At 43.5% G+C, this 21,763-nt stretch overlaps 1 protein-coding gene and 1 long non-coding RNA gene across 2 annotated transcripts in view; both read left to right on the forward strand.

Moving 5' to 3' along the window:
* LOC110394673 lies at positions 1,213-6,138 on the forward strand. Its single transcript, XR_002435794.1, has 3 exons — positions 1,213-1,643; positions 2,387-2,670; positions 3,722-6,138. It is a non-coding gene; the product is annotated as an uncharacterized LOC110394673 (long non-coding RNA).
* Positions 12,453-21,763, forward strand: part of ME3 (malic enzyme 3) — a 130,602-nt gene continuing 121,291 nt past the window's right edge. Inside the window, exon 1 of the mRNA XM_021382357.1 lies at positions 12,453-12,668. Within this exon, the coding sequence (XP_021238032.1) occupies positions 12,468-12,668 (201 nt within the window). The 5' untranslated portion in view covers positions 12,453-12,467. The remainder of the gene's footprint in view (positions 12,669-21,763) is intronic.

Raw genomic sequence — 21,763 nt, forward strand, 5'->3', positions numbered from 1 at the left:
CTTTTGGAAATTCAAAGTGTAAGTTAGTTGCCTAAATTACCCAGACTAAGTCCCACCAGTCTCTCAGTAGTCACAAGGCCGACGGCCAGTTCTGCGAGGAGTAAGGACAACTTACAGTTTCTCTTCCATCTGCATGATCTGCTTTAAATTCTGCTGCAGTGCAGCTGTAGTGTGCTGTTAATATTTGATGCTCAACACCCATAAACCTGCTGCAAATCACAGCAGGTGATTCCCACTGTTTCACTAATGAGATCTGATACAATTGTTTGGGATGACTCTACAGACCACAAGGTCCTTTTTATTATTAATTACTATTATGTAATTAAGCTGTATCTAGCTACATAGACTTTTAGCTACATATTTTTTTCAGATTTGTTTACAGTATGAAAAATTAGAAAGCCATCTAAATGGAGCATGGAAACAGTGATGGATGCAAGCGATTAGCAAAACTAGTGAACAGAAATCTGTCATATTGCTGGGCAAAATGTCACCATGGTATGTGACTACAAATGACTCAATTTCTCTTTGAACGAATGCTTGCATCTCTCACGATGCTGGGAATCCTAATGGACTAATATTTTCAAAGCACTTTGAGCTGCTCAGATGAAAGACTTCTCTGAATGCAAAGTATTACTACATGTTAGGTTCATGTCTGGAGCAAATTGTTAAAACAAACCATATGAAAAGCAGAATTAAGAGTGGAAATGCTGATCCAGCCATCATTTACTTCCCATCAGAGAGTGGGCAGAGGGTCTCCTTTTATGTTGTTTATTTCAAACAAACAATTCTGGGAATCTCCCGTGGAAATGAAATGCAAAAAACCCATGCCCTTTCATGGGTATTTTTGGTTTATCTTCGCATGAATCTGAAATTCATCATGAGGAGAGAATGTGGAACACATTTTTTTTTTCCCCTGTATACACGCTCACTTTCCCACAATGAATAAAATCCATCTTCTTGCACTGTTTGTCCACTTCTTCACCCAAGGGTAACAAAATAACCCGGAAAGCAGGAACACCCTGTCCGTGAACCCGGCTGGAAAATAAATAAATATAAATCCATACATTCGTAAATAAATACACAGAAAAAAAAAAAAGAGGGATGACTCGGAGGGTTCCCAGGAAAACCAGCTGTGTCTAACACAGCGACCACGGACACACGAGCCCCAGAGCTCCTAATTCCTCAGCTATTGCTCAGCAGTGAGTCAGAAGCCGTCGCTGGGTGACTCACAGGGGCTCCAAAATGCAGCTGAGCTCGTGTCCCTGGGCAGGCAGGCTGCAGGGGATCTGAGTGGGCAGGGAGGCAGTGTCCCAGCAGCTGGCTGTGCTTGTAGGGTGGCGGGCAGGCTGGGGGCACCCCACGCTCCAGTGACAGCTGCTGGTCTACAGGCTGCCACGGCAGAGGTGACGGCACATTCAGTTCTCTGAAGGTACTTTGCTTATGTATGTCGTCTTCTTTTCCACCCTCCTTCCAGCACACACACGTTTCTCTCTTCACCTGATTTAAAAATTCAGCTACGGAGATTTCCCTGCTTGAGATACAGCACCTAAGGAGGAGCTGGCTGTCAGCTGAAGCCCTTCTCTGACTGCATGGAAATCCTGATTTAAATCCGCACTGAAAGAGGCAGACAGCTTCCACAAGAGGTAACCAAGCTTCTCTGTACCTCGGTTTCCAAACTGGAATGAGTAAGGCACTCACATCAGGCTTATCACAAGTTTTGGGAAAGATCATTCATTTATGTTCTTCTGCCACACAAAATTTTATTACACGGCATCAGCAATGTGACCCTTGAACAGGTGACAGTTTGTGTTGGAATAGATGATATCACTCTCCCCTTGTTTGTTCCAGATTTGTTCCCATAACACCTGGGTGCTCACTGAGCCCTAATAGACACTGCTAACTAGTTGCCAAAAAAGAGGAGCGTATCTATTAGATGTGCTTGCCTTCACAGCTCAGTTTCAGTAAAATATTCGATGCTGCGTAATATGAATAGACACATCATCCGCACACTGCTTCTCAATGCGAAATTTCAGGTTGGTCTTTAGGAAAAATTTCTTCTCAGAAAGAGTGAGGAGGCATTGGCACAGGCTGCCCGGGGGGGTGGGGGAGTCACCATCCCTGGAGGTGCTCAAGAACCACAAAGTTGTGGCACTGAGGGATGTGGTTGGTGGGTGTGGTGGGAGTGGGCTGATATTTGGACTGCATGATCTTAGTGGTCTTTTCCAACCTTCATGATTCTATGATTTTTCCCATGAAGATATTCTGGCCTTAGCAGGTCTTCAGATTTTAGGGGTGATCTATATATAGAATTATAGAATCACCAAGGTTGGAAAAGAACTCCAAGATCATCTAGTCCAACCATCCAATTTTGCCTCTTTTTTTCCAGCTATTCCCTATGCTGCTGGGTGCAGCGATCCTGGGATCCATCTCTTTTGCTATCAGCTTTGGCCATGAAGTTTTTAAGATTCCAAGGGAGTGCCTCCTTGTTGAAGAAGCACTCCCTCCAGTCTTTGCTGCTTGCAGATTTCTCCGTGCTGTGATGAATTGCTTTGCTCAGCCCAGGAAAATGAACATATTCATCAGCATTTCACGTGCCAATATGGGTAACAGTGGTAGTCTGAGCTCCCTAGGGACGGACCTTTGCCTTGCTGGATCCTTCCTTCCTATTCTGTAAGTTACTCAAATTAGTTCATCGTTGAAGGTTCATTATTGATTCCAGTCAGCCATTTTGCATGATGCACCATTCACAATAATCTATGCTTTTCCCAGACAGTAAATGGCAATTGATAAAGCATTAATTTTCCCATGCAGCATTCTCCGTGGGTTGAGAATACCATTGGGAGATTCTGCATGGCTCCTCTGGCCTGTGCTGATGTGCTGGCGGCCATTGCACATTACAGCTACAAGTGATGGCTGTTCTGATTTTGCCTTCTCATTTATACAGCCCCTTTGCAATGTCAGAAATCCCCACTGTGACCTAAAGGATTTCTATTTGCCAAAAAAAGCCCTCATCTCGGTTTGGTACAGTGTTACGACCACTGTTTTCTCTCCGTCTTATATAAAAAAAACCCTCTCTGTGATCTGACACAAGCTCTGGCAATGTGTGCTGCAGAAGTTCAGATGTTACCAGGGCCAGCTGTCCGTCCCCTCTGCCAAAAATTCATTTCCCAGAGCAGAGTCAGCAGAAGAGAACACACGCCCAGTCCCCAGCAGCCTCAGGGCAAAGCCTAGCTTCAGCTGAAACTTGTCTGGCCATGACTTTTTAATGATAGGCAGCAGTTCTGATTAGCGAATGATCACATTGATTAACATTCCTTCACTCCTGTCCTATGGCTGGGTCATACATGCAGGCCGTACGTTGCCCTAACTGCTATCCCCAGCCTCACCCAGAGTATCTGAGAGATGTCTCAGCAGACTACCTAGATGAGTTGGCTTCTATCCATTGAAGATTTCCTACTCTTCTATTAAGTGGCTTTTTAATGTGTTAATCCTTGGTTTTCCTTGTCTCTGTAATAAATATGCATTTCACAGTACAAACACTCAGGAAAAATGCTTTATGTTTGGAATGAAGTAATCAAGTCAGTGGTATGTGTCCATTAAAGTGAACTTCTGTTCATGTAAATAAGAGGAATACCAGTGTGAAAAGAGCAACGTGATTCGTATCAGTCAAAACTATAGGCCCGCCGACTTCAAACATGGTTGTCCTCTTTTATTTTAATAGGCATTAAACTCAACGTGTCCTAACATCAGACCCAAAGGTTTTTTGCAAGATTACCTTGGAGGTTACAGAACCGACTGAAGACTTGAAGAACAGATGGAAGCTTTGCAGACTTTTGAATTGCCAAAGAAGGGTGCTTAATGAAAAAGTATTGCCAAAAAAAGGTTGTTTAATGAGAAAACCAGCAACATTTTCTGCTGTACTTACATAAAGAGTGTGTTTTTATGGTCCACAATGTAAGAAATCTGACCCTTTTTTCTTTTATTACTACATAGGACACAAAGCCTTGATGCTGACTGATGTTGCACGTAGTTTTGCTGCAGGCCATTGGCCAGCCCCAGCCCCAGCCGTGCTGTCAGGCCCTGCCCTGCTGCCGACCTTTCCTGCCACTTCTCACTTTCCATTTGTTTGCTTTCTTTATCAGCCCTGACCCTTGTCAATACACCCCTAGGAAGGTCGGCAGCATGGAACTGGATGCGCGGGAGTTAGGGAGGAGGCTGCAGCCCTCTGCGAAGTGTTATTTTCTGACAGAAATTGGCTGCAGTTATTTACCCCTTGCCAAAGAGTTTAAAAATGGCACGCTTGCTGATCCAGGTGATTTTACGAGGAGGTGGTGCCTGCCATTTCCCATCATAGCTGCTAATTGCTAATCACAGAGCTGATATAATTATACTGCAGACAGCTGAATTAATTCCTGAAAAACCCTCATACCATACAGACACCAGTTACTCTGAGAGCCTGAAAAATCTCGAAGAGGTGAATTTTTCCACTCCAGGTTGGATGGGGCCTTGGGCAGCCTGATCTAGTGGGTGGCAACACAGCCCACGGCAGTAGAGTTGGAACCAGATGGTCTTTAGGGACCCTTCCAACCTAAGCCAATCCATGATTCTATGATTACTCTTACTACAGTTTACGTTAGAGGCTTGTCTTTTAGGAAGATAATCTTGGGGATTGGGGTGAGGACAGAGTCATACATAAATATAGCACATGGCAAATGCTCCACTTGGCGTTCATAAAGCTTGCCTTTTAGGAATGGAAGGGATGACAACTGCTGGTCACAGTGAGCAGGGCAAACGTGTTCTCCATGCAATTTGGTGTTTTTTTCTGATTTTGTAGTACTTGGAAGTAGCAATTTTTTAAACTGGCCTGTTCACACATCTAAGTGAAACCTTAAAAATCCCGTTGGCTAAGAAGGCAAGGAATATGAGGCATAAATGATCCTCCTTCATTAAAAGCTTTTCTCCCTACTTTGTCCTTCATCATACAGACTCATGTTGCCCTAGAAGATGCAGCAATGTCAGAACATGATGTAAAATAATTCCAGTGATAAAGTGTTAATCACAATCTTGTACAATCAAAGAAAACTGCTCAGGAACACATTACGCTTACTTTTGTGGCAGCAAATTATTGCCAAACCCTCCTTCGGCCAAACTCTTCTCCATATACTGTATGTATATGTATATGTATATGTATAACAGTAAACATTTTACTGGCTCTGAGCTGGAAGGGACCATTAAAACTCTGGTTACCAGAAACTGTGACATTTGTTGCACAGCAGCTGTACATGTACTTGTTCCCCTTGCCATGGCAGATGGCAAGAGCTAGGAGTGAAGTGGGTTAACCCAACTGTCTGCTCACCTCAAGGTAACTCAGATCACTGCAGCATATTTTCACTTGTAATTAAGCTGCTTCAAACTGCCTTCAGAGCAGCAGTGATTGAGGATGCGCATGGATGGATCGCCTGGCACAATCATTTTACCCCTCAGCAACCTGTGTAATGGCTTTTGTTCATGGTCTGTGTCTTTGATCGCCTTCTTGATTTCTTTAATATCACAAGGCATTATCAAGATATTTCATCATTTTGTGGATTGCAAAGTCTCACTCGGCACCATTTTTACTAATGGAATCTTTCAGTGGCACAGAGTTTTCCAGCAAAAATAAGGGATTGGGTCAGGCTTGTGGCACATCACTAGATGAAAGGTCAATTGTGCTTCTTCATATGACAATCTGACTTTAAGGAAAAAGATTATCCACCTACTTTCATCATGCCAAAGGTAAAAATGTACTCTTGCACATATTGAGAACTATTTTTGCATTAAAAATGACTAAAATGTATAGCTGGACCACTGCAGTATTCTAGTCCCATTGAAGCTAATTGTAAAACCCATCACACCTTCTAGAAGAGGAAGAAAAAAACCTATTCATACAAACAATTCAATTTTGAAATAAATCCAACTTATGAGCTTATGTTTCACTATAAATTGATTCTGTTTAGTAGAAATCAACATGTCAAATCATCTGTGTTCCTTTCTGTACTGTCCATTTCTCTTCAAGCATTTAAATACTGAGAGTCTTGCACACACATTATAGGGTTAATGTCATGCTCAGGCCATCAGTAGTAAGATGGCAAGAAAACAGAAAAAAACAAGCAACAACATTTACATTAGACAGGACAGGAGAAACTGTTGACTGAAGTGTCTTTATCTTCATGTTCATTTTTCATTTCCGAGGTGTAAGTGTAAGCCATCATCATTATCATTTAAAACCAACCAAAGCCAGGAAAGATGTCTGAAGGTCTGGTTAAGGCTTTGCTTGCACAATGCAGATGGGTTTTGTCTTGATGACAGATAAATCTCTCACTGCTGAAGAATAACATCATGAGAGCGTAAGTCAGGGAAATAAACTGTGTCAAAGACAGCCAGTGATAGATGACCAAGTGAGCAAGGGACTGACAGCCAGGACATATGGATCTAGTTCTCAGCTCCATCACTGTCTGAGCATGTGACCATGAACAAGAACTCTGTGCATGTCCCTTCATCTGTAATGTCCATCAGACAATATGGAGTTAGCACATGAGCACGTTAGTATTCCAGAAAAAGACTTTGGAATTTACCTTGTGGGACAGGCTGCAGTACTAAAGATTTTTAAGACCATATAGAAATTGGTGGTCTTGGGATCATTTGTGGCTATTGGTCAGTCAGCTGATGTCTTGTATTTGTTAGAGATGAACAGAAGGATTCTGTGGCTGCTGCATCTGGAGTTGACTGGTGAATCCTTGTGGATTGATGATCAAGCATACAATTTCTTGTCATTGAGAAAGGCTGGCATGATGCCCCCTCACTGGTAGCATTCAAGGCCAGGCTGGAGGGGGCTGTGAGCAACCTGGTCTAGTGGGAGATGTCCCTGCCTATAGCAGGGGGGTTGGAACTAGATGATCTTAACGGTCCCTTCCAACGCAAACCATTCTGTGATTCTGTGATTCTATGATTCTATGATTCTATAATTCTATGATTCTATGATTCTGTGGTTCTATGATCCTTGTAGAGCCTTCAAACCCCACTGACCCAGTTTGCATCCCTTTGTATGCTGTATACATTGAACCCATGACTTCCTAGAATTATGGAATCATAGAATTTATTGGGTTGGAAGGAACCTCAAAAGCCCACCCAGTCCCAACCCCTGCCGTGGGCTGGTTGCCACCCACCAGCTCAGGCTGCCCAGGGCCCATCCAGCCTGGCCAGAGATGGGGCACCACAGCTTCTCTGGGCAGCCTGTGCCAGGGCCTCATCACTGAGTAAAGAATTTCTTCCTAACATCTCAATCTCTCTTCTTTTAGTTTAAAGCCATTCCAGTTAGTCCCTCTCCTGCTTATAAGCTCCTTTAAGCACAGGAAAGCTGCAACGAGGTCTCTCCAGAGCCTTCTCTTCTCCAAAATGAGCAAGCCCAGAACTTCTACCTTGAATAAATGTTTATCTAGAATGCATGTACTTTACTATATAAGCATTAAACTACAGATACTCTCTCTCTGTATATATGCGTCTTTATATACGTTTTATTCAGCAACGTGAACAAGAATGTTACAGCAGATGAAGACGTTGTTGCCTTATATATGAGGAGCTCACCATAGCTATATGTGGTCCACTGGGCTCCAGAATTTTCTACTACACTTAATTTTCCTTGCCACTGTTTGTCATACTGAAAGGTCTCGATCAAATTCACAGCCCCTGTTGTGGTAAGCCTTCCCGTGTCATGATGAATTTAAATGAAAAGTCTGCATGAATAGCTAGTATAGAGTCTCTGCAAAATCGAACAAACCAGCTGCACAACGCCAAGAATTGTCAGGGCACGTGGTTTGAAAAACACTACAATGTAAGTTTATAGCTGCAGCTCAATTCATTTCCTGAGAGGAAAGATAATGCAGTAGAAGAATAGGCACTATAAGGTCCCTCTTCATATGGCAGAGATTCATCCGTTAGGAAGTTTATTTCACCGGCATTCTTGTTGATGTCAAACTGCTAAATACAAGGCTGCAGCACAAAGAAGTTTCCTAAATTACTGGGGGAATAAATTAGCTCTGATAACATGCTTTGAAATTTCAATTGCATTCTGTAGCAAAAAGCAAGTCCCCAAGTGTATATAGAATCCTATTCCACAAACCATTGTTTCCTTCCTGCTGCTGAAAAATAGCTTAAATAAAATCCTACGAGTTTAATGCTGAATATGTGTGCATTTCATTGCTTTTATAGGGTTTTTCTGTAACTTTTTTTTTTTAGTTTCTTACTCAAGAATTTAACCCTCGCTTCAATCAAATTTGCATTCATGGGAGGCTTCATGTTATAAAGTGCATTCACGTGCATCTGACAGTGAGCACTGCGCATTTGTGGAGATAAAGCATCTAAATCAGATTCAAGCTTTCTTTTGCCTCGCCAGGTAAATTTTGGAAACACGGTGTATGTAATTGTTTCTCACTGAGATGAAAAAACAGTTTGAAGGCTGTTGTCAACCAACAGGAGGTAAAAATGAGAAGTTTCTTGGCCAAACAGTGTTCAGCATCTGCATGGCAGTAGGGAGACAGCGGCTGCAGAGAAAACCTCATTTTTACTTTTGTAAAGAAATAATATATCTCTGCTCCAAGGCACATATAAGCTAGGAATATAAAACAAAGATGAAATAAGTGAAAGGGTCCCTACAGCAGTAAGAGTCAGAAGCCTGTATGTATGTATGTTTTCTTTTCCTGTGGCAGTGTGTGTGTGTCTACATGGCTATATACACACAAAATGCTGTGAGCTTGCTAAAAATAAGTTTTCTAAAACCCCTGTCCTATCTCCTCAGTGGCCAGCAGTGGCAGACCCTATTGGCAGCCATTTCTGTAGCCCATTTAGAAACGAGACACCAAGACACAGCCCTATTTCCCTCCCCATCTCGTGCTTTCTGCTCGCAGCCGTGAGTATGGGAACACCCATCTTTGCCATTTGACCAGCTGTGCAGCCCAGGGCAAGTGATGTCTCCATTTCCCTGCCTACATTTGTCCCTCTTGCACGTAGAGCATAAACTTTATTGAGAGCGTACTGTGTAAGGCCCTGACATATCTCCAGGCACTCTTCAAGTCGAGATAATAATTCCATCAATTCAAAGAAAATGTCTCTTCTGACAGTTCACACACAGCTTTATGGTTTTGTCATGACCCTCGATCCAGCACTGGTGGGCAGAAGACAGATGTACAAAGCCCACATTGATGTGGCAGCCGTGTCCGGGGGATATAGTGGAAGCTGAGCCACAAGCCAGAGGCGGGGTGAAATGCTCTGGCAGGTTTCTGAATTTCAGATTGCTGCTTTTGGAGGATGGTGAACAACAACCTTCAATGCAAGATATGAAGCCTCTTTATTTTGTTGTGCTTTGGAACGGTATTGGGCAGGAGCTGATTTATTTTGAGTAAAAATCTGCAGTCCTTTCCATCATAGTGAGTTCATTCAGTTAAGCTCACTGTATGCTAGCTTATGGGCAGTTTGTGCTCTGCCCATGCTCATACAACAAGCTGTAGCTCTCTAATTCCAAGAAGGCACCTTAAGGAACGTGAAGAAGCAGAATAAAATTCCTGTGGTGATTAGAACACTGGGGCCCACCCTGATGAGGTGCCCCACTTACCTTCCCTCACTCAGGTCCAGCTTCAGGAAATGAAAGCTCCCACAGTCATTCTGTAACAGCCCAAAGCTGTCTGACTGCCCAGCACCCCATGGCGTGGGAAAGACCTTTTCGTGTTTTGCTTTCTCCTCCTACAGCTTCACCGTCCTTTATCAAGCAAGCACGGACCACAGATTTATTTACATTATTGGTGTCCACCTCCTGGGGTACTGCATGATGTCTGTGCTTTCACATCTTGACTTTAACAGTACAAAAGATAGAAAATTAAGCAGTGTCTACCAGAAGGTTTAGAAGACTGGGACGCTACATGGTTTGCAGATACAGAAACCAGCAACGTCCTGCCCTTTTCCAAAAACAAGAGCTATTATTTCATCAGCATCTACTGCAGATGAATCAATGCAAGCAATCTGTTCTGCAAAAGAGCAAACAAAAATGATTCCTCCTTGGGCCGATCTAAAATTTTAATTTATTTCACATGAAACTTTGGCTTTTTTTTCTTTTACAATGTGTTATACATAGCAAATCAAACACAAAAGGAAATTCACACAGTAAAAGATTCTTAAAAAATCTGTTTTCGGTAAATCACTTTCTTATAACTGTTTTCTTTTTTTAATCAAAATTGATTATTTTGTATTTCAGCTTCCCTGAAAAATTGGACTATTTCTGTGGAAATGAAAACATTCTGTGACAACACTCACTTTCCTCAGTGAAAACACATCATTGTAAAAAAAAAATGTTCTTTTCACTAGATCATATTCGTACTTAGTATTTTATGCTTTTATATCTTTCTGTGTTTCCAAGAAGTTGGAAATGTAGTTCATTGCAGGTCTGAAATCCTCCCACGTTATTTATTCCATCTAGCTACAGTGGCAGAACAAGAGAATTTACCCAGCCCTGAAATTCTCTTTCCCTCTCCATTCTCCACAGCTTGTTTGGAAATCCTGTCTCTGTATGAGTCAGTACAAGTAAGAGGCAGCAAACAAGTCCACGCATCACCTCCAGCTCTCTTCATAATGCCGTAATTCATGGTGGGTTTGACTCCTGGCAATTCAAGATGCAAAGGTTAATGAGCCAGGTTGAACAAACTCACTGGTGCTCTTTCTGGAGTTCATAGCAGGGCTGACAAGCACATAGACCCCAAACAGACCTTTGGCAAGTTGTATAAACCAGTTTGTGGTAGCACTTAGTCATACATAGTCAAAGTTGTGTCCTTCTCTTGGAGATTTTAAACACAAAATGGTGGGCTGCTTTTTCCAGGAAGAGGCACACAGTATTTCACAAAATGGTCAAAGTGAGTTGATTTTCTTTTCTTCAAAATTTTGTTTTTTAGAGACGGATCTTTTCCTTAGAGAGGCCTAGAGAGCAGAATTTGGTCGGAAGAGCTCTTCTAGATTCTCCAAGACAGTGTAAATGCATTTCCTCTGAGTCTGAGGGTGGATGCCTATCATTGTTCTCAGTCTGGCACCTTCTCCTCTGTCACATAAACACAACTCTTTTTCTCCTCTTTTTTTATCCTTGCTCACTAGGATGGTCTCAAGAAGTAAGAGATTTGGAGCTACAGACTCTCCTACAAGCAGCACTGTCAGTTGCTCTGTTTGCTATGCACACATCCACAACCACTACAAAGATATTGCAAAATTTATAGCAAATCTGTAGAGGGATGGGGGATAACTCTCCCCAGCTTGGGCTGGCTAAGACCTACGTGCTGGCTGTCACGAGTAGAAAAGCTTTGAGGAACTGGTGAGATATTGACTTTGCTTTCATCAAAATTGTTCCTCATTATTTCAAATTGTCAAAAACTAATACAAGCAGCAAATTCCATCTTGTGTGATGTTCATGCATCAAGAAGCTCCCTGATCAGTGATGCACATATTTAGGTCAAGAGCTAATGGCCTTACGCTGTGCCAGGGGAGGTTCAGGTTGGATAGTAGGAAAAATTTCTTCTCAGAAAGAGTGGAAACGCATTGGAGCACGTTGCCTAGGGAGTGGTGGAGTCATCATCCCTGGAGGCGTTCAAGAAATGTGTAGATGTGGCAGTGAGGGAAATAGTCAGTGGGCATGGTGGGGATGGGCTGATGGTTGGACTAGATGAGCTTAGTGGTCTTTTTCAATATTAACAATTCTATTATTCTGTAAACACAAATAGAAAGAAAATCTGGAGTGTCCTCCACCTAAAGCAAGCCTGAGATTCCTGAGAGGGCCACAATTATGGGTCAGTGTCTACACGAAGACAGAATTGAGCAGCAGTGATTGTGAGACTAACATTTTTATGTCTTTTTTTTTATGATGCTCTTTATTAAGACTAATGGAGAATATGCAAATCCAAAAGGATAGATAAGTTCATTATTCGATTTGGTGCGGGCAAGGCGTCTGTGATCTCCTCAGAAAACGCTGTTCTCATGGTTCCAGCAAAGGCCTCACTCGCAGGTACCCGATGGGCAGCATCAGAGGAGAACGTCCGAGAAATGAACGTGCGGGATGATGATGATGATGTCTTTCCGTATGCGCATTTTTTCGGCCGGCCGTCCCCCTGCCCTCAGGCAGCTGGTGGAGGCGGGGCCCAGGCGGGCACCCCCGTTCCTCCCCCGCCGCCGGCTGAGCCCTTAACAGGTAACGGAGGAGGGGCGGCCGCCTCGGGGTCGGGCCGGGATCTGCTTCCTGGGTTTCCTTTCGCTTCAGCGGGGACATCGCGGGGACCGGGACAGCCGCGGCCGGGCCGGGCCGGGCTGGGCGGGGCTGGGCTGGGCCGGGCGCGGGGCCCGCCCTGTGGCCGCGCCCTCCCTCCCCGTGTCCTCTGACGCTGTGTCCCCGTCCGCAGGTCCGAGCCATGGGGCCGCTGTGCGGCGGGGCAGCGGGGCGGCTGCTGCGGGCGGCCGGGGCCGGGGCCGGGGCCGCCCGGAGGCTGCTGCTCCTCAGCGCCGCCCGGGGCAGCGGCAGCCCGGCGGGGACGAGCCCGGCTGTCCGCCGCGAGGCCTTGGCCGTCAAAAAGCGAGGCTACGACATCACCAGGAACCCCCACCTCAACAAGGTAGGTGCCGCTTCGCATAGCCCTGTGTGCGCTGGGTGATGGCGGCGGGGGGCGAGCCCCGGTGTCGCCCCCTGACGTGGGGTTTTGGGTAGGGAACGGCGTGTGTCCGGGGAGGGGCAGGTGGGGGTTAGGGACAGGTTCTGCCCCAGAGGCGGTGGGCATGGAACAGGCTGCCCAGGGCAGCGGGCACGGCCCCGAGCTGCTGGAATTAAAGGGGTTTGGACACCACTCTCAGACATAGGGATGGATTTGGGGTGGTCCCATGCCAGGAATTGGGTTCGGTGATGCTTGTGGGTCCTTTCCAACTTAAGATGCTCTATGCGATGTGCTGGTGGCTGTTCGTAGGGATGTCATGGTGGGCTGTTGGCAGAAGGCACTTGGCTTAGGTAGCAGATGCCCTGACCCATCCATATTTCCATCTGTGTCCATCCCCACGGCCCAGCCCTTAGGAAACGCTCAAGGGAAGTAGGAGGACTTCTCACAGTGTGTTAAACTTGACAGAGCTCAAGGTGAGTTGCAAGTGGTTGCCTTCTGATTTGCCATTGACTTTGTCCTTCATAGCTGGTCGCTTCACTTCCATCCACCTGCTGCCACCGTGGTGGTGGTAGTGCTGGATGAGCCTGGGTTGGTCAGAAGTGCCTTCAGCATTTGTTTCAGTCACCCTGTGAACGAAGGGAGAAAAGGTCAGGGGAACGCACTTCTCCTACAAACCCAATACCAGCCTAGTATATTTCAATATACTTTGTACTATATAGTTAGCAGTGGAACTCATCTTTGACATCTTCACGTTAAAACAAACGTGTTTTGGTCGTGCTATAAAGCTTCTTTTCTTAGCAGCGTTTAACGTTCCACTACCAAACACACTACCAGCGTGTTGTAGAGGGATGAAGATGTGTTTGTTCTCAGTGTTGCTGAACCCTCGATGTTGGGTTTTGTTTGTTTGCTTTTGATAAAAATAAAACTTTAGGAGAAGAGTTTTCAATGAAGTCTATAAGTTATATAAAATGAAACCCATAATTTAGCATCACGCTACTTTTCCATCACTTTCCATGATTTGAGAATCAATTGGGTGTGAACTTTGGGTTTATACAAATACATAATTCAAGAATGCTTGGTTCTACTTAATGTTGCTATAAATAAATACCAATATGTTAATCATCTTTAAAATCTGCAGCTAATAAGCATGATGTTGATAGTTGATGGGACTGTGACTACTGATCTGCCTCCTGTGTCATCCTCTGGGCTGTAGGCTGGATCACAACGTCTGCTTTGTGTAGGTGGCATCTCCAAGTGCCATTGCACCATCCCCAGAGGACAGAGGTGCACAATGATGCAGGGTTTTATTGAATATGGAACTACTTTATAGGCAGTCTGTTTGAATCATTATACAATAAATCTCTGTAAGGCTGAAGAGAAGAGGAATTGCCAACTCTCTCTGAATGCTGATGAATTGCTGTTGCTTAGGTGGTTTGGAGAGCTTTTTCTTCAGCATCTGCCTTGTTCTCATTATCGTTTAATGGTAGTTAGAGAATAACATAGCTAATGTTTCTAGTGGCTCTACATGTAACAGCTTGAACTGAAACATTCATCCTTTGACTATTTCTGAATGTAACGAAATGATAACACATAGCTATGGGAATCTATCACATTTCTTAAATTGATCTGACTTCCACAGAAGGACATTCCAAAAAAATCTCTCATTTGGTGCTTTTCTAAAGCATTCCCCCCATCACTGAAAGGCAGTATTTCTCTTTAACTGGAATTTTGGTCTGTGTGGAAGAAGGAAAGAAAACTGCTTCTGTTGGAGGTAAAATAAATCCTGGTGCGCCCTGTTTCTCCAGCCTGGGTACTTACTGTTTATGTGATGTTCCTCTGTCAGTACAGGCCAGACAGTCATCAATATGTCATCTTCTGCACATTCTGGTGAGATGTGGCTGACATCTATGGTAAGAGATAGGGACTGACAGATGGTGACCCTGTAGGTAACTAGTCATTACTGTAAATGTCCAGGTGCTCCTTCCAAACTTTTCCAAACAGGCTTCTCTTTGCTGTTCTTAACAGTTTAATAATTGTATTAACAGTTTAATAAGGAATTACCTGTGTTCAGCTGAAATAGGATACTTCAACCAGTTTGTATGCAGTCAAGGTATGATTGATGGCCATTCATTCTGCCTTGCTACAGTACTGTAAATCAGAATTAGGGATCTTGATAGGTTTTCAACTGTTGTAATTTCATCACATGGCAACTACCGATTGCATCTCTAGTTGCTGGGGGTCATTGCCATTTGTCTGAAACAGACCTTGCTTTTATCTAAGTTTTCATCGGATCGAAGGCTGCTCTGTAGGGGTTAGTCCTCACATCGCCCTGAGAACTTCTAAAAATGTTCTTTGGAGAAAGACACTGGGCAGCAAGTGTTTTGCTGCTCTGTTCAATGCACTGGCTGCTTTATGGCTTTTGTGTGAAGTTTGAGGAGTCAGTCTAAAGCTATGAAATATGTGGTGGTTTATTCAACAAAGCTGGCTGTGTCCTTCCAGCAGAATCACAGATGGATTAACAGTGTGAGGTTATTGATCCAAGTCTTTGCTTGACTACTATGTCGAAGCTGCTTTCTGGAAACCATTTAGACTTTGAAGTCACTGCTGCCAGGTCCTCTCTAATACCCTCAATATCTGTAAAAGCAAGCTGTCTTCTGAGAAGCTCATCTGTTTTCAAACATACCAGAGAAGAAAAAAAAGAAAAACTGGTGATGGATATAAGTTTGCAGTTGTTTCTTTTCTTTGCTCATTGTTTGCTCTGTAGTTAGCTGGATTTGTGATGTAGAGGGAACCAGCACTATAGTAAGCAGAGAGAGCAAATGGCTTTCTCCAGTTCTTGAATTATTTGGCCAGTCTGTGCATTGTGCATATGATCTTTCTTGACTAGGATGCTTTGGGGAAAATTTAGAGGACAAAATTGACTTCCAGTTATGGCAAGACTTGGTTCCATCCCTGGGACTTGGTTCAGTTATCAGTTATGTCTCAGACTTTCTTTGCAATGCTGGGGAGGTCATGTGCAAGGAAATCATGTAGCTTAAATCACGTGGCAGTGGGAAGATCCTGGGAAGACAGAAGCACTTATGCTTCCCCTGTGCTGATGAGCATACTGTACCACTTGTGCTTTCTGTACAACTCCAGTACTGCTTTTCCTCGTGTTTTGGACTATTACAGCCCATCTGATCCAAGGGCACATCTTGGGAATTCTCAGTGTTCTTCTCAGGGTGATTGTGACTATGGTCCTAAAAGGCAATAGCGGTTGTTCTCAGCTGGCAAAACAGCCACAGAAATAACAGAAGGAAGAGTTTGTCACAGGTTTTTATCAAGTGCCTCATAAAGTGGTTCCTTTCCTGCCTTTGAGCACTGCAAAACTGCAAATCCTAAACATTTTTTAAAATGTCAGCCACAGAGAACTGGTGGGACCATTCTGTGGAAATACAAGTGCATATTGGTTCCAGAGGATTTAGTGAAAGCTTTGGCCATGTCTAGGTAAGAGACATGCTGCCAGCAATGGTACTGGACCCACTGGGACACAAGCCTGTCTTCAGCCTTGAGGAGAGTTATCTCAGCGCTCGGATCCTGGGAGGAAAGATGAGACATGTCTTATCCAATTTGTACTTTTTTTATGCACTTATGTATTCTTGATTTCATGGAAAGCGTCATAATGAATTATCAAAACAGAATTACCGGTCTGCATCTCTAAGAATGAAACTTGCTGAAGAATTGCTGGGGGTTTCTGCAGCAGCATTGAGATTTACTGCAGCACACATCATTGAGATGCAGAAGGTTTGTTTGTCCTTCAGCTTTGTGGGGATCAGAATTAAGCAAATCAAGGGTTCTTTGAACATGGTATCAGTAATTTGCCATTGCAGCTGAGACGAGATGATACAGTCTTGCACATGGACAAAATCAGCCTAAAATTAGCTGGATTAGTGAAGTGATTGCATTTAAACAAAATTAGCAACTAGTACAAGGACAGTGCATCTGAAATGTCTGTTGCTACGGTCAAATCAAGGCAGATTCTTCTTTCAAATTATTAAATCTTTGATCTAAACCCACGTAGTTATATTCCTACAACTAGAGTTTCCTGTTGGCTGTCTAGCAGTCTCAATGGACATTTAACCCCTGTGGTGGGTGCAGGGATTTTGAGTGGCTGTGTGTCTCCCAGCCTTTGTCGACTTCCCATCTGTTCATGTTTTACAGTGTAAGAGTATGAGATGGGCAGAGTTTAGAGATTGACCTCTTTTTTTTTTTTTTTTTCAGGAATCTACATTTGATCAAAGTTTAGAGGAGACCAAACCTGTTATTTGTTGTTGTTTTGGTTGTGGTCTTCTTGTTTGTGGTTGGGTTTTTGTTTGTTTATTTTTGTTTTTGTTTGTTTATTTAAGAATGCCGTGGGTTCTTAAATACACTGAAACCACACTTGGCTTAGAGAGTCCCCACACAGGAAAAAAATGAAAGTGGGAGAGTGTAGGGGAAGGTGTCCTACTTACCTGTGCCATTTCCTCACAGAATCAGTGTTGATGTTGGAAGGGACCTCTGGGTCCATCTGGCCCAACCCCAGCTCAAGCAGGGGTACCTACAGCATGTTGCTCAGGTTTAATGTGTGACTTCAAGTGAGTAGATTCAGTTCATTGTCTCATTTCCAGATTTGTCACTGTCCCTGCTTACAAAATAGAGACAAGACATAAAATGTTTCAAGATCTATAGATGAAGTATGCTAAGAAAAATTCAAGGCATTACTGTCATGTAATGGACTTATCTTCCAAGTGCTGTCCATCCTAAATAAAATCATAGGAGATGAAGTTCTCTGCAAAGTCATTGTCCTGAACCTGACACGGCCCCAAGCTTCTGGAGTTCAAGGAGCATTTGGACAACACTCCTAATAAATATGGTTTGGATTTTGGGTGGTCCTGTGTGGAGCCAGGAGTTGGACTCAATGATTCTTGCAGGTCCAGCTTGGGATTGTGAAATAATGGCCTCTTCATCAAATTGAGCCCAAAGTCTGTTGGTGCTCCTGGTATTGGCAGCCACATGTAAAAGTCCCCTTGCTTCCCCAGCTTGGAGCCCAGCCCCTCTCTTATTATTGCAGCACCAGGCAGCCATCTGCCTTCCTGTCCCCCTGCATCATCTCCTGCCAACACAGTTGCTCTCTCCTTTGGGATCCTGTCAATACTTTGAGAGCAGAGCTAACGTGGAAAAGCTTGGAAGAGCAGAGGAAGCCTAATGCTGCTGAGGTGAGAGGAGTGCCTCAGCCTGTATCCACAGGATCACCAGCCCTGCAAACATCAGTGCTTGTTTTGCCTTTGGTGCCTGTAAATGTCATGAGGGGTTGGAAGTATCTCTCAGGCAGGTTTTATACGTGCTGAGTTTATGCTTGTGGCCACCATTAGACACTAGCTGGAATAAAATGTGACCTGGACCAAAGTACTTGTTTGCTGAGCAGTTTATATCATAAAAATGCCTTTAAAATTGCCTTGAAGTTGAGGAATTCTGTGAGTTTGGCAGCTGCCTATGCTGTTTTCCTTCTGTCTTATGGTTTCTCTAAGAGAAGCCTTAATCCTTATGCCATGTGTGTTTTGGTGTAAGGGCAGAGCCAAGGCTGAGCGTAGCTCTTGTTTCATTGGGTGGGCTGAGCTTTTTTGACAGTTGAATAAGAATTGCATTTAACTAACAAACTCTTCAATCAATACTATGAAAATTGATATTGGTGCAATTAAAATGGATCCAGGGCTGAATGTTACAGCTTGTTCAGCGTTCCCATTTATTACATCCAGTGAAATGCATGGCAAACCTCCAGTTGATTCCTTTGGAAGCAGTCTGGATATTGAAGGTAAGAGTAAGTTTGTTACATGTGGGGATGTTCCTGTGAGCGCTCCTCACTCCACTGCCTCCAAGCCTTGCCCTGCATGAGTAGCAGGACGCTGTATGTCACTGACATTAGAAATTGTGTGCTGTAGTACAGAGAGATGAGTCCGAATTGGAGCAAACTGAAATGAGCTAGCTGAGAGTGCTGGCAGGATGTGTTTCTTCTGCAGTTGGGTCCTAACAGAGATGGATCCCAGCAGCTTTGTAGTTTTGTGGCAGAGGTTGACCTGGAGCAAATTCTATTTGACTTGATTTTGAATAAATGGAACATAAACTGAATTCATCTTTGGCTTCTCTAGCAGCCACCTCCAGAGGTACACTCATCCTGCTGTTACTGGAGTTAATTCAGAGCTGAAAAGGAAAGGAGGGGTCTTCGAAGAAGGAAAAGACCAACTCAGCACTTTATCAGAATCAAGGAATGGAAACTGGTCAGCGACTTCATTGCTTTGATTTGAAGCCTGGTGGCGTGAGGAGCTGCATGCTCAGGATCTGGAGCATTGCGTCTCAGTGCGCAGTGTCTCTTCTTGTAGGGAGCTGGACTCTGATCCTTATGGGCCCCTTCCAACTCAGGATATTCTGTGATTCTATGAAATGTTCCCTAGTGGGTGGGACCTTGTGATCTAAATACCTGAAAGACCTACAGACTCATGTCAGCTTTCTTGCAGAGTTCTGCTTTAGTAGGAGCAGCACGTGATTGTAATTTCTCTATTATTAGGTATCATGCTGATAGAGTTTTATATAAAAATAACTGTGCTTTGCCTCAGCTTTGTCACTTGAATTATACTGAAATTGGTGAGTGTCAAAAGTGGGTTTTGTTAGGCTTGTGGTGGACTTAGATAGGGAAGCTCATTTATAAATTCACAGAATTATCTGAGTTGCATAGTTTGACCTTTAATCTGCTCTGTCTAGTTACATACACTTTATTTCTGTTCTATTTCATCTGCTGACACAATCAAGTGCAGTCCAGAATTTCTATAAATCAGCTTGTGTGCAGCATGCCACGGGATGTAAGAATTACAGATGGTACTGTGCATTTCGAAATTTAGAGTGCAATAAATGGGATTCAACACAATAAAAATAGTTTTTCATATTAATGCACAGCGGTAATATTTTTGCCATACTCTGTTTATCCCTTCATGCTCCCCTCCTCACATCCGTAAATAATTCTTAGGTCTCTGCAGAACCTTGCAGTAACCAATTAGTTTTCCCTTTAATAAGAAAATAAACTGGAACGCGAGTCATGCTGCCATTCATTAAGCACACTTTGCTCATGAGACTCACGAGGTCTTGTGCCCCGGTGCTATTCTACAGTTATAACTAAAGAGAGGTGCCTTGTGCCTGAGAACGCCTGGGCTCCACACATCTGCCTTAGAGCACAGTTTGAGCCCAGTGTGAGTGATGGTAACTGGTGCGAGCTGCAGGAGAACCAAGATTTAGTCCATGAACTTGTAACAAACCGCTGCTCTCCCTTGATACTCCATTGACACTGCTTTGTGTTACTTTGCTGGTTTTAATCCACGTCAAGGGAGCAAAGAGACAAATGGCTATTTTAACTACCCTGGGGGGTTTGAATCATAGAGTCACCAAGGTTGGAAAAGACCTCCAAGATCATCCAGTCCAACCGTCCGCCTACCAGCAGCATTTCCCCGCTAAACCATGTCCCTCAGTACAACATCTGAACATTCTTTGAACACCTCCAGGGATGGTGACTCCGCCACCTCCCTGGGCAGCCTGTGCCAAGGCCTCACCACTCTTCTGGAGAAGTATTTACTCACATCCGACCTGAATCTCTCCTGGTGCATTTCAGCAGAGGGCTTAACACAGCAGCAGCTTCTCTGCTTTCAGTTTACAATGTGCTGCTGTATGGAGATGAGCATGCTTTTGATTTTTAACCTCCTCTTTGAGGCCCGGACACTTGCTATTTGTCTCCCCAGACAACATGACATTTCGATGAATGACTTAGATATCTTCAGCTTAATGCAATATCTTCTCTCTTAATTTTTTTTTTAAGTGGCAGAGCTTTTTGTAGTTCTGCAGCTACCACACACAAAGCTCGACCATAAACTAAGCAGACTTGGTTCTGACAAAGAAAATAGCACAAAGACCAAAGTTTTCTGTAAATCAGACTTTTCTGCTTTGCTTCCCATTGCAGTTCTTGTTTGCACATGTTGGAAAAGGGTCAATGTTCTATGGAACCGATACAGATTTTCAGTGAATTTCTGTATTCTGTATAAAAGGTCAGCTTTTTTTTTTCTGTGTGTCCAGCTTATAAAGTGATAACTCTGTTTTGTAATACGTCCATATGGATTTACTCTGTTCAGCCTCATAAAACATGCAGCTAGGGCTGTACTGTGTTTCGCAACAGAGGAAGAAGTTGGTTATTTCACATACAGCAGTGTTATGTTCTCCTGGACAAGGCATCTTGAACTTTAACTCTTTGGCTTAGCAATTTGTTTTGTCACTTCCCCGAGTGGTTAAATTCATTACGGAAGCTATTAAGCTCTTTTTAATCTTTATTTCAAGGGTCTGGTGTTAAACCTACAGGTAATCTTAAAGGTGGTTAGTTGTAAATGATATGGTGCAAAATCTTGTCGTTTTTGGTAGTGCCCACTTTATTAGGGCTTTGTTGTCAGGATGGTCTAAGCAAGGGCAGGGGCTGGACGGAGGGGCATGAATGTTATTAGGCCAGCTGATTAAGATGGGGGAGAAGAATGTAAGCAAAGGGATTTTCATGTTCATAGCCCCTTTTTTACCAACTCTTAATTTTTCTTTTCCCCAACTAGATCAGATCAGTTTGTTCAATTTAAAGGCAAAATATCTCAACCAAACAAAAAAATGCACTTTTTGCAGTGAGCCATTTCCTACCCTACAGGTAACTAGATGTGTTCACGTTGCCATTTGTATCTATAGCTAATTGCTGACACAAAACCATGTCTTCTGTAAATCAGATCCCCATATCACAGTTGCTGGAGGGACAAGGGCCCCTTCTTTTCCTTTTTATGAAAGTATCTAAACCTGGCCATAAAATGAGCCAAATGACAACAGCTGCTAGCTACAGTACTAAGTCTGAATGCTGTGAAAAGCTAAATGTAATCTAAAAATGTATAAGCACTTCCCTACAGGAATGAATTCAGCAGAGTTGTAGAGCAGTTGCAGGGACATGAGAAACACTCATAGTTCCACCAGAATAGTTT

This window comes from Numida meleagris, chromosome 1, assembly GCF_002078875.1.
Source record: "Numida meleagris isolate 19003 breed g44 Domestic line chromosome 1, NumMel1.0, whole genome shotgun sequence".
NCBI lineage: Eukaryota > Metazoa > Chordata > Aves > Galliformes > Numididae > Numida > Numida meleagris.